The sequence below is a fragment of the Rhinatrema bivittatum genome, chromosome 6, assembly GCF_901001135.1.
Source record: "Rhinatrema bivittatum chromosome 6, aRhiBiv1.1, whole genome shotgun sequence".
NCBI classification, from domain to species: Eukaryota; Metazoa; Chordata; class Amphibia; order Gymnophiona; family Rhinatrematidae; genus Rhinatrema; species Rhinatrema bivittatum.
The window spans coordinates 186,676,265-186,688,757 of NC_042620.1; the positions used below are offsets into that span (position 1 = coordinate 186,676,265).

General features: G+C 40.2%; 1 protein-coding gene across 1 annotated transcript in view; it reads left to right on the forward strand.

Annotated features, from left to right (window-relative positions):
• The first annotated feature begins 1,309 nt into the window (after nucleotides 1–1,309).
• ABI2 (abl interactor 2) overlaps nucleotides 1,310–12,493 on the forward strand; it is a 290,182-nt gene continuing 278,998 nt past the window's right edge. The window contains 1 exon segment of the mRNA XM_029606307.1: nucleotides 1,310–1,551. Within this exon segment, the coding sequence (XP_029462167.1) occupies nucleotides 1,435–1,551 (117 nt within the window). The 5' untranslated portion in view covers nucleotides 1,310–1,434.

Below are 12,493 nucleotides of genomic sequence, written 5' to 3' on the forward strand. Positions count from 1 at the left end.
TTTACCTAAATTTTGGCTTGCTTTTATTTACAAATTCACACACACACACACACTAAAGAACATACCCCAATAGCTTACCTCTCCCCAAAACTTTTTAAATTCTAAAATTTCCCAAAGCAATACTTACCGATCCTCTTCAGCCTCCAGCAAGATAATCCTCTCCTTTTAGTACTCCCTTAATCCTTGCTCCTAAGTGTCCCCCCCCGACTCATTTTCCCTAGTCTGCCTCCCTTTCCCAGGAATCCTTTTGTCCCTGTCCCATCTACTACATCTGCCTGTTTTCCAGGACTCACTCTACCCTGTCTGCCTCCTTTCATGGCTATCCATCTTGATGCCCCCTTTGTTCCTCCCCTCTAACACTCCCTTTCTTCCTATTCCCATCTCTTTCCCTCTAACACTCCCCCTATCCCTACTCCCATCTGCCGCCTGCTCCATCCTCCCAGAACCACTTTTCCCTTTCTCCGGAGCCAAGTAAATAGATAGGTTGTTGAAACCTGGAGACTCTGGCTCAAAGCCAGAGACATAGAAACCCTAGGACTAGTGGAAAACTGAGATGAAGGAGGGATGGGAAAAGTAGAGGAGACATAAAGGATGGAAAAGAGAAAGAAAAAGAATAAGGAAGTGAGATGAAAGGGAGAACAGTTTGTCAGAGATAACATAGGAGAGACAGAAAAGGTAAAATGGAAGGGAAAGTCAAGAAAAGGAATGAGAAGACGAACCGTTGAAGGCAGTCAGATCATGAACCCTCGACAATGAAAATAATATATTTAGATATTAGAATATAAAACTTGTAATAATATTAACCCTATAGTATATGCAGTTTTAAAAATGTATAGGAAACAGTTTACTAGGTGATACTGTTCTCCAACTCTGCCAAAATGCACCCAATGCTTTCCATATCATATTATTTCAAAAGAAGGGGAGCTTGCTTTCTGCAATTTTTTTTTTGTTTCCCCCGCTCTCCGCCGAAGTCAGCAATGCAGACTTGGGTTGCCGGCTCTGAGACAGGTCACGCATGATAATGATGGCAAGCTGCCGTTGCCGCCTGTCTCTGTTGATTTACAGGATCATAGCAGCAGAGTTCCAAAGAGAACCGCTCGAGCTCATTTCTTCACACATCCAGGGCTCCCGACTCAGCCTCCTGTTGCTTGGATACGCTGGAAAAGGGAGAGTGGGAGGGGGTTGGGGGGGCTTTTAAAAATCACCGAGGGCGCGCATGTTCCTGCGTGCCTTCCCAGTCCTCACTTTCGTCTTCTTCCTATTTGCTCTCCCAGTGACGCCCGCCTGAGCTCGCGCGCTGACTCCGCCCCCTCCCCGGCTCAGTGTTCGCGCCCCCGCGTGGTTGGTTGTCTCTGTGCCCCGCCCCTTTCTTCTCTTTCCTTTCCACTCTCGCCCGTCTCGTCCCCGCCGCAATAGCGGTTTAAGGATGTGAAGATGGCGGAGCTGCAGATGCTGCTGGAGGAGGAGATCCCGGGCGGGCGGCGGGCCTTGCTCGATAGCTTCACGAACCTGGAGAGGGTGGCCGACTACTGCGAGAATAATTATATCCAGGTGGGAAAGGGGATAGCCGTCCCTTGGCTCGCGGTTCCCTCGGGAGGTGGAGTAGAAGGGAGAGATTCGGGAGCTTGGAGGGCTCGGGCTCCCGGAGGAAGAGATGGAGGGGGGCGTGTGAGAACCGGACAGGGCAGAGAGTCTGCAAGCCCCGCCGCAGAAGGCAGGAAGGAAAGAGATGGGAGCCAAGAGAGATTGAAGCAAACGTATCGCAGAAAGTGCATCAGCCGCTAAATTTTCCAGCACCCTAAGTCACAAGTTCCAAAGTAATGAAATAAAAACCACGAAATGCTTCATCTCTTGGAACCTGGGAATCCATGCTTCAGTTACTGAACGAGTTTTTTTTTCCTTCCCTTCCTCTTCCATTTTGTATAGTAAAATGAAAGGCGAAAGGGGGATTACAAAAAATTCTGGAAATATTTGCACATGGTGTGTGGCTGATTCCCTGGTTGTATTCTAAGCTCTTGCAACGAAGGGCTTCTGTTCCTGAATCGTGTTCAAGCAGAAAAAAAAAGCTTCGGTTTGTTTATAGTAGAAAGAAAAAAAAAAGCCGCATGGATCTATTTTTTTTTTTTGGCGGGGGGTTATAGATTTCCTTTTTTTTTTTTTTGTTTGAAAGCAGATGAAAATGCTGTTGCTTTGTAAAGCATTTCTAAGATACAGCTATGTAAATATCGATTCTTGAAGAAAAAAAACTTGCATACCCGATTAAACAAAACAAAATTGATTGTTTTGAGATTTTAGTAAATCTTGGTTGAACTAGATTGTTCACCTGTATCTGGAATGCTGTTTTACCTCGAGAATTTAATTAAACAATTAAATAATGCTCAGCTTGCTGGATGATGTGTCGATGAATCATCGCACATCTGAGTTCTATTATACCACTTCCCTTGTGATTTCATGTTAGATTTGGCAGTGGGGCTTGGGCACCCTGCTGTTGCTGTTTTGCTTCAGGGGAAAAGCAGAATTCTTTCAGTGAAATTTTGCTCGATTATTGAATTGGTTTTCTACGTTAAATAACTCTTCACTTGTTCTTTTCTGGTGTTGCATTTTGATGCTTGATGTGATTGTGAGGTGGCTGCAGTTTTCCAGGATCCTAGAAGCTTAAATATTACGTGATTATAGCTGGTATATATTCTATTTTTTGGTTGAAATCTTGGCAGAATAGATAGTATAAATGCACACATGGTGCATGTAGAACGAGAGACGGTTTTACAAAAGGTACTGAATACTTTGAATGCAGTCTTTTTATAGGTATGAGCTTTTCATGAAATCTGTGGTTCTTTAACTCTTTATAGGAGAATTTGAGAGCTTATCTAAACAAAATAGAAAAATTTGATGTAAGACAGAAGAAACGTGCAGTCACCACTGCATGATATTCTACATTTAGTGTTCAGAAGTCTAAATGCTAATGATGCTACTTGTGTATGAATCTATTTCAAGATGCATAATTGCATATTGCTGCTTTTAACTCTTTTTTTTTTTTTTTTTTCTGTTATGTAAAGCCAAGTAGACTTTTGCAATGAAATGTGAATCATTTGGTCTTTTTTCTCTACAAAAGCTTAATAGCTGCATTAGAAAAACCTAGAAGGGAATTATTGGCATTAAGTTGGGTTTGCCTATCATGTGGTAGGTGTACTAACAAAATGTGCATTTGCTTCCATAATTTGTTTTCTCTATAGCCAGGCTGTTTAGTATTAGGCATGTTGTAAAAGCAGTAGGTATCCATGTGTTCTAGCAGGAGTGGAAATATATTTTTAAAATTTAGAAGTAAAAAATCTTTAGAAGCCAGGAAAAGTTTCCCCTGTTTTGTTTTCTTACTTTTTTGCTCTATTATTTTGCTTGACTTTTATGTATGTTGTGCTCTTTTGTTTGTTTGGTTTTTTTTTAAGTACTTTTTTCTCCTTTCCTTTCACTTTTCTCCTCTGAATTTTAGGAAGCCCTGTTCTAGCATGTTTTTTTTTTCTTTCATGTCTTACTGTAAAAACAAAAAAACCCACCCAACTTATAAAAAGAGCTGTTTTGGGTGCTGGGTTTTTTCAACTGCTCTTTTCTTTCTTTAAGCAATCGGGAGTAATTGTAATAAGATTTTTTAATAGTGTTTAAGCCCTCTAATTCCTGGATGATAAATTCAGTTTGAAGGCAAGCACATACATAGCAATAACTTTTTTTTTTTCTTCCTGCTTCCACCCTCCCCTATTGTGATAGTTACTGGAATCTCACGATTGTGCATTTATTTCCCCACCTACCATCCCCAGTACTCTGCAGGGTTGATACTTATTGCAATACATTTGCTAGAAAGTTGACTATGTAGCAAAGGTTGTCTTTTCAGTCAATAGTGGGTGACTTTTTTTTTTGTTAAATTTTTTAAGCTCATATATCAAAAATATTGCAGCTCGAGTCCCAGTGCATAGCAAAACAAGAGAAAAGGGCAATCAAAATTAACAAAAGTTTTTTTTTTTTTTTAAGTAGAAAATATATATACTGTATAGGTATGGAGGAGGGAAAGAGAATGAGATCTTCGTGTTGATCCTATTTTAGTTGATTATTGTATTGGTGATTTGAAGGCATGCTAAATGTTTAAAGTTCTCCCTGTTAGAATTTTCTTTAAGTTGCTTTTATTGGAAACTGACTTGAAGATGTGTGTATACTGAACTTTTTTTTTTTTTTTAGTACTCTGGGCTGTTATGAGTAAAACAATAAAATATGCATAAAGGCTTTTTTCCCTTTGTGTTGATTTGTCCTCTGTTAATTTAAATAATTTTAAGATGTCCAACAGACTCGCACCCCCCCATAAGGTTCAAAAAGTTGTTAAAATCCTCTATATTTAGGAGATCCCATCTTAAACATATCTTGAAGGGGTCTTAAGTAAGAACAAGAAGTTAGGATGAGGGAAGAGGCTACCTATTTTTGACCCGGCAGTTTCTTCCTGATCTATTGGCTCTCCAGCACAGTCAGAGCCAGCCTCTTTGTTGGGCTATTCCATGTTCCTTCATGTACAACTAGCTGGTGATTTTATCCCCTGTTTTTTATATCTCCTATCAAGCGCTTCAGCTCTGCTATTGTAGCAGCAGCCCTTTAATGGGGGTCTGTGTCCTGCAAATCCCCGGGACACACGGTTATCGACCCTGAATCTGGCCAGTGGGTGTTGCCGAAGAGCCATGGTTAAAATTTTCCCTCCTTCACAGGGACTGAAAACTGCTTTTGCAGCATTACCCAGCTCTGACTAGCCTGAGAATCAAACCCACGTCCTCTCCATGGTAGCGCTGCTACTGAGCCACCCGACCAGCCCCCCGACCAGCCCCCAAGGTCTACCATTTTTAACAAATTATCTAGTTTGTTATAAATTAGTTGTAGCTTTATTAAAAGTTCAGGGATAAATTTGCAAATGGTGTTTTGTTGTTGGGGATATAGTATTGTGTTCTCTAAATTCATGCTGGCAACAAGCCCAAGTCCCTGGACACAGATTTCTTGAATGCTGTTGATTGATTCAGTGCAGTGAGCTTAAATTCACCTTGATTACTGTATCTATCTAATTTTTACTTGTATTGCAGTTTGGCTAAAATGGAAAGTGTGTAGTTTTTATTTCTAAGTTGCTAATCTTTTTTGTTAAAGGCAGGGGGTGTTAAGTTTCTGTGGCGAATAACTAGACCTGTGTTTACAAGTGGATTCTTGTCTGTTTTATGCTGCATACTGTATGTGTACCGCCTTCCTAGCCGACCCAAATGTATGGCTACTTTCTTGATTCTGGGAGGGAGGAGGAAAGAGGTTTCCATTATAAACAGAGATCTTTGCTTAGAGCCTCATTAAGCTATATACTTTGATCCTGTGAGACTGCAGAAGTTACACGGAGCTCACTAGGAAATATGATTCAGGAAGTTGCATCGGTCTGCCAAGGAGAAGCTTTTTCCTCCGAGCTAGAAGAGGGATGATTAAAACAGGTTCAATAAGCAAACAGGTGCACACAAGAAAACTTCTAGCATCATCTTCTGTTGTCCTCTGATCAGTGATGGCTTTATAAAATGTAGGTTGCTGTTGGATTTACTGTGTGATTAAAGGGAATCAAAATCTTTATGGTAAACTGTATACATGTGGAAAGTGGGCCTTTCAAAGCATCCAAATCACTGGTTGGTTGTGCTCTAATCTACTTTTAAGGTTTTATTTTTATAAAGCTGTTTTTTTCTTATAGATTTTCTTCCCAATTCTTTAAAAAAAAAATAAATTTGACCTAATCAGCATATTTACCGAAAATTGCCTTGGTTGTGCACAACCTCTTGGTAAACAAGCGATTTTATATTCAGATTTGTAAATAGACAAATCTGTGGAAGTGGAGACTGCCTGGAAACATGTAAGGCAGAGGTTCCCAACCTTTTTAGGACTGTGGGACCCTTCTCAGCTTCCCAAAATGTTGCAGACCCCCAAATGCTTCTCTTTAACGCTTACATTCAGTTGATCAGTTTTCCATATCCACATTTAACAAATATATACTCCAGAATAATTTAAAATTGGTATGAATTTTTTATAATGTGTACAATGTAAACTGTGCTGTAGCTTCTCTCTTGACCTACTCCCCTTCCTCCTACTTGACAGCTCTCCGTGCTGCTCACTTGCCCTCTTCTCCAGTTCTGTCCTTCCTTCCCTCCCCTGTATCCCTTTGACTGCTCTTTCTCCTCCACCTCCCCCATCTTCTGGCCACTTTTCCTGAGTACTCTCCAGTCTGCAAGCTTTCCTTCCATGGTCTCTTCCCTCCACTCACAGCCACTTTCTCTTGTTCTCTTCCTTCTGCTCTCCCCCTCATCAGTGCCTGCCTTCCTGCCCTGGTTCTCCCCTCCCCTCCCCTCATGGCCCATTTTTAGTGCTTTCTCACCTGCGCTCTTCCACGCAAGTTCCCATCCCATATGTTCCTCCCCCTCCCCTAATGCTCTTTCTCCACAGTCCCTTTGAGTGATGTGTCCATGGCCCCTTGTTTGCTTTCCCTCCTGGCCTCTTCTCGTCTTCTCTGCCTGCTGTCCCTCTCAAGATCCCTTTCTGAGTGCTTTCCCTTCTGTGTTCTTGCACCACCTCCTGTCCTGCTTGCCCCTTCCTCCTCCCTCAAAATTCCCTATTCAACCACCATGAGTGCAGCTTTTCTCCCTCCGTGTCAGGCAAGTAGGGCAGTCAGCAATGCTCCTCAGGACCATGGCTCTGCTTGCATCCCCCTCCTCTAGTCATGTGGAGCAGTAGCTGTTTAAGGTGCTAACGGTAGTACGTTTTCTCCTACTTCTTTCAGTGTGACTTCAGGCACCTTATAAATCAGCCACATTCCTCCCTATATCTACCCTCTCTCCTGGTTTGGGCTCCATGAGGCTATGATCTTCCTCTCCTCCTCTCAGTGTAGCCTTAGATCAGAGCTCCTTGAAGGTGAGGTCAGCCAGCTCTTTTTCTCAGAAGCGGCTCTTTTTCTCAGAAGCGGACCCTCTGTGATGGTCTCATGGACCTAATGTTTGCAATCACTGACAATAGGGTATTTGGTGTGCTAAGTTGTAGTAAATATTGAAAGATTTATTTCTTTTCCTATGGAGGGTTTTCCTGTCTTCAGTTGTTGGCAATGAGGTGCAGACTTTTTTTTTTTGTTTTGTAGCATAATTTTCAATAACAGTAAGCTCTAAATCAGCTTGGTTTCCTGCTGCTTTTATATAAGTTCTGTCCAACAAATTTTATATGAAAGGTTAAAAAAAAAAACCCCCCAAAAAACTTTTCGCTAGTTCGTATTACTATTGAGCAGTGCTAACCTAAAACTTGCTAACACAGATCATAGTAATTGTAAAATGTGAATAAATGTTTTATTCCTTGGGAGGCACCTTTGACTCTCAGAATTTAGGAGTGCGTTCTGCCGAGACAAAAAATGATGACCAGTGTTGCCAAAAAAAATGTAAAGTTTATAAAACTTTCAAGTCCAGGAAGTGGATGGTTTGTAAGGTGGACTTACAAAGCATAAAATATCAGTCTGTAAAAACCTTCTTCAGACCCCCATTTCAAAATAAGTTATTATATTTGGGAAATAGTGCATGGGAGGTAGTCAGTGTTCCCTCAAATTTGAGACACTGTGCAAACATTTTCTATTTGTGCAGTACAAGCCAGTATAATGCAAATATCGGGATGCTGTCTTGTTATGCACTTGGGGTTCACACCCTGCAGGGGCAGATTGCAAGAAAATATCAGCCCAGGGGATTTTTTTCAAATCTGGCCCATGTGGTCTGTCCTCCTCTCTTGTGCATTTTTTCTCTGCAGGATGTTTCGACAGTTCCCAAAAGCACATCAAAATGACCCTTCAAAGGTACATCATATGACCTGGAGCCTGGCAGAATTTAGACGAAAAAATCTGCAATGTAAATCTCAAAATTTCCCTAAATAACTTAGTAGTAGAACACACCCTAGACCAGGGGTGAGCAAACAGAGCTGTGGGTCCTATTCCATCCATGCAGTCTGTTGCCATCTGCTCCCAAGTCTGGTTACGTCTCATAATTATATATTGGATTCCTGATCTGGTATTAGTCTCTTGTCAACCAATCAGCTCTTGAACCAGTTGCCATGTAATGTGACAACCACAATGCCAGCCAGTGCCTGATACAAACACCCACGCACACTCTTTCAGACATCCACTTTGTGTGCCTTTCTGACATGAAGACACCCACACATACACTCTCTCGCTCTGTGTATGGGTGTATCATAGAGAGAGTATGTATAGGTGTCTCTGTGTTAAGAAAGACACCCATATGCGCATATACATTCTGTCATTGTGCTACTGATCTGCAAGCAGCAGCAGCATTAGTAATGAAAGTCATTGCGGGGCTTGTGAGCCAGTTCAAGCTCACAGGCCCTGACGTGGCCCCAAACCTGCCTTACACAGGCTTCCTATTACCACACAGATCCATGCAAGGGCAGGGCCTGTGAATGCATTCAGGTTCCCGGGTCCCATGCTAACTTGTACTACTAATGCTGCTGCCAGTTGACCTTAGCTGAAGGTGTTATGACCCTATTTGGGGATCTGAACCTCAGTTTGGGAAGCCCTGTACTAGGCTGCTACTCCAATCTGCTTTTACAGAATTATCCCCAGGGGAGACCAAATAAGGAAAAATAAAGTGAATGCCATACGGCAAAACTAAAGCCCACAGTAGGAGGGATGGAGAAAAGAAATCAAAGGGTAACCTAATACATTAAATATTAGGCCTGATATATATCCTATAGACCCCCTTCCCACTGAACCTATTGAAAGGGTAGAAAGATTTATCCTGAAGATTGAAAGGGTAGAAGGATTTATCCTGAAGAAAAACTTGCAAATGAGATGGGTCATAGAACACACTTATTCCCTTATAGTTAACAAGGAATTTACACAAACTTCAATAAGTAGCTAGCTCTCAGCCCCCAAACACACTTCCAATAATAGAAGGAATATCTTCCTCTGAAGCTGGGTAGATCTAGACCAGAGGTTGCCAAACTTGTCCTGGGGGGACCCCTAGACAGTCAGGTTTTCAGGATATGCACAATGAGTATGCATGCAAATTTGTCATGCAGGTCAGCAATCTGAACTCCCATAGTGGTGACCACCTCTTCAAGGCATTCCATTTTTTTGTTTATTCTAGTTCTCAAATTTGGCTATAACATCAACAGAAAAATTAACATATAACTACAGGCAGTAAAGTATTTTCTATCCCGGTAACAAGGATCCAAATGTCCTCCAATATGATTTTCCTCTCAGAGGCAGAGATGTCAAATAAAACCTCCTTTCCCATTGGCTTTGTCACGTCCACCAGCCTAGGAGTAGAGAAACTATTGTCCCTCCATGATATCCATTGCTACCCTCCCGGGAAATTAATCCATCCTGCTTTCCTGCAATATGAGCTCCTGCCCCATCCATGAGATCTGTATTTGTGTACTCTCCCAATCTCCACAACTAGTTCGGCATTTACCTTTGATCAGTACCTTATAGGTACACCTGGTCATGACCTACTTCACTAAACAATTGATTGTCTTTAACGGTATATTGTAACTGAACCTTTTGTGGCAGCTGTTAGAATGTATGCATTCACCTACATTAATTTATGTGCCTACATGTAAACCCTTGCAATGGTATATAACTTAGCGATGGTATAGAAAAGATTTTAAATAAATAAATAAATTTGCTTCTATGTAGGGATGTCTCAGTGAGAGAAAGAGACCTACTAGTAGCCCTTGGAGGTAAAAGAGAAGACCACCTGCAAAAGCTTAAGGAAAACTTATTTGTTCAGTTCCCTGCATAAGCTGTGACATTGCCCTCCAGATGCTGAGAGCCTTTGAGTAAAAAGTCGATTGGCATCCCCCCCCCCCCCCCCCCCCCCCCCCCAGCAAGCGTCAGGCAAAACTGATCGGGCTTTTGACTTAGCTTTCCTTTTCGCCAACATAGCAGCAAACTAGATAAACCAGCGGGAGCTAAAACTCCTGTATCTGAGCCAGGTGTCCTGTAGCCTCTGGGGAGGAATTAACATTCTTGGAGGGAGCATCTTTGGGAGATGTTTATCACTAACCTAGTTCTGTTGTATCTGTTTTTTGGCTCTGAAGGGCCTGTCTAACTTTTTCATTTTGTGAACAAAGTTTGAACAACAGTATACTGGTATTCTTTACAACGCATCTCACTGCCAACAAAATTTGTTGGATCCTAAATCACGAGTCGGAATTGACAGACTCGTTTGTGATATCGGGTCACTTTACTTTTATTTAAACAACATTTCTATTTGGTTCATGTTTTTATATATTTTCCGTTTTTCATAAAAATGGAAATTTCCAATATGCTGATGTGTTTTAAGTCCTTCCAACGAATAATCATTCAAAAGTAATGTTGAGACGAAAGAACTTCCCGGTCATAATCCCCAAAAATCTTAATTTAAAGCATGATACTTATCATCAAGGAAACGGGAAGTTCTTTCGTCTCAACATTACTTTTGAATGATTATTCGTTGGAAGGACTTAAAACACATCAGCATATTGGAAATTTCCGTTTTTATGAAAAACGGAAAATATATAAAAACATGAACCAAATAGAAATGCTTAAAAGTAAAGTGACCCGATATCACAAACGAGTCTGTCAATTCCGACTCGAGATTTAGGTCCAACAAATTTTGTTGGCAGTGAGATGCGTTGTAAAGAATACTAGTATACTGTTCAAACTTTGTTCACAAATTAGTGTACTGGAATACCCATTTGGTGTTGGTGGGTTGTTTTGTGATCGATAACTTCATTTTAATATCTTTTCTTTATTTTTATTTTTCTTCTGATTTTGTAACTCTTCAGAAAGATGAGCCAAGTACAAAGATCAGAAATCAATTATAGTGGATAACTAGAACAGTGATAATATAATGTACTTGAGAGATCAAAATGTGAAAATACCTAAACCCCCTCATCTTTTTTACTATAAGAAATAGCTGTCGAACCAGCACACACAACACAATCAAGCCTACCCATTCATTCATCATTCACTCAACGAGACCATACAATTCATTGAGCAACCAGCCATTATATAATTATATCCTGCATGTGGAATAACCTGACTCCTTCAATCTGTTGATTATCGAAGTTGGAAGAGTATTATGGAAGGATTTCCATGCTTCAGAATCTTAAGCGACTCTTATGCATACATAACATCCAGTTTCTTACTTTGCATCTAATCTGCCAAATAGTAATAGGCAGAGCCACATTCTGACTAAATTTTGTATTCTAAAATTTTGGAAAAGAAGTATGGCAACTTGTATAAATATGCCTTTTGATAATGTAGTGGCTCAAGATTAGGATTCTAATAACATATTTACTAGTAAAGGGTGGTTTGTTACTTTTTCAATAGAAATTGATCTCCTAAAAATTAAATAAATTAATAAAGCAAAGTTGTGAACAATAGTCCCATCTTCTATATTACATTTTGTATGTAGGGCAGAAATCATTGTACCCATTTTAAGTGCTTTTACTGAATCTGTAGACCTATGATGTAGTAATTTGAATTGCATTTCTTGATAGTCAATCGGTGCTTTGTAAACAGTATCAAAGCACTGTATATCATCTGTTACCTATTTTTATTGTCCAGAATTTTTAACATTGAGAGTGATTCCTGTGCAGATGTTGATGGAATTTTTATACCAGTATGAAAGGGAATTTATTCTCGAGACAAAACAAACCGTGTATTCCAAAGAACTGGGTTGAAAAAAAATGCAGAAAAGTGAGATTTTAATGACTGTATATATGGTCTCACTTGTAAAAAGACATGAAAAAGTTTATGGGGTAGATTCAATTGGCTTTGTAATTGATCAGAAGCTAAGATTTGTATCTTGAGTATTGCAATAAGTTTGCTATGCTGTCTTAAGATGTTGTAGAATTCAGGGCCTAGACCATCCATTCCGGCATCTTTCTTTCAATTTAGAATTAAAATTATAGCATCAGCTTCAGTTTTGGCAAAGTTTTCCATCAAACATTTCTGCTCAACTGTTGTGATAAATATACCTCTTCAAAAAAAATTGTTCAATGACCACTTCAGAAATCTGAGGATACTTTTTTCTATAAAATTCAGTGAAAGCTTTTGAAATGACTTGAGTAGACCATCTTTGCCTTGTTTATCTTTGATTTTGAGAATAGTGTCTAGGCTTTTGATAATTTACAAGCCATGCCATAATTTACTTGTCTTGTTACTGTAATGGAAAATTTGGCTATGAAATCTGTGTAGATTTTAAGTGCTCTTTGATGTAGAAGATTTAGATTCTTTTTGATGGTGTCATTTGTGCTTTAAGCTCGGAGGTCATGCATTTAGTATGCTGTAACTTCAGCTTTTGTAATTCTTAAGATTTCCTTTCTTTTGCTATGTTTGCTGTGCAAGCTGATTTCTGCTCTCGCTACCTTGCCAGCATTCCAAAGAAGGTCAGGTGAAACATCTGAAACAGTTAAA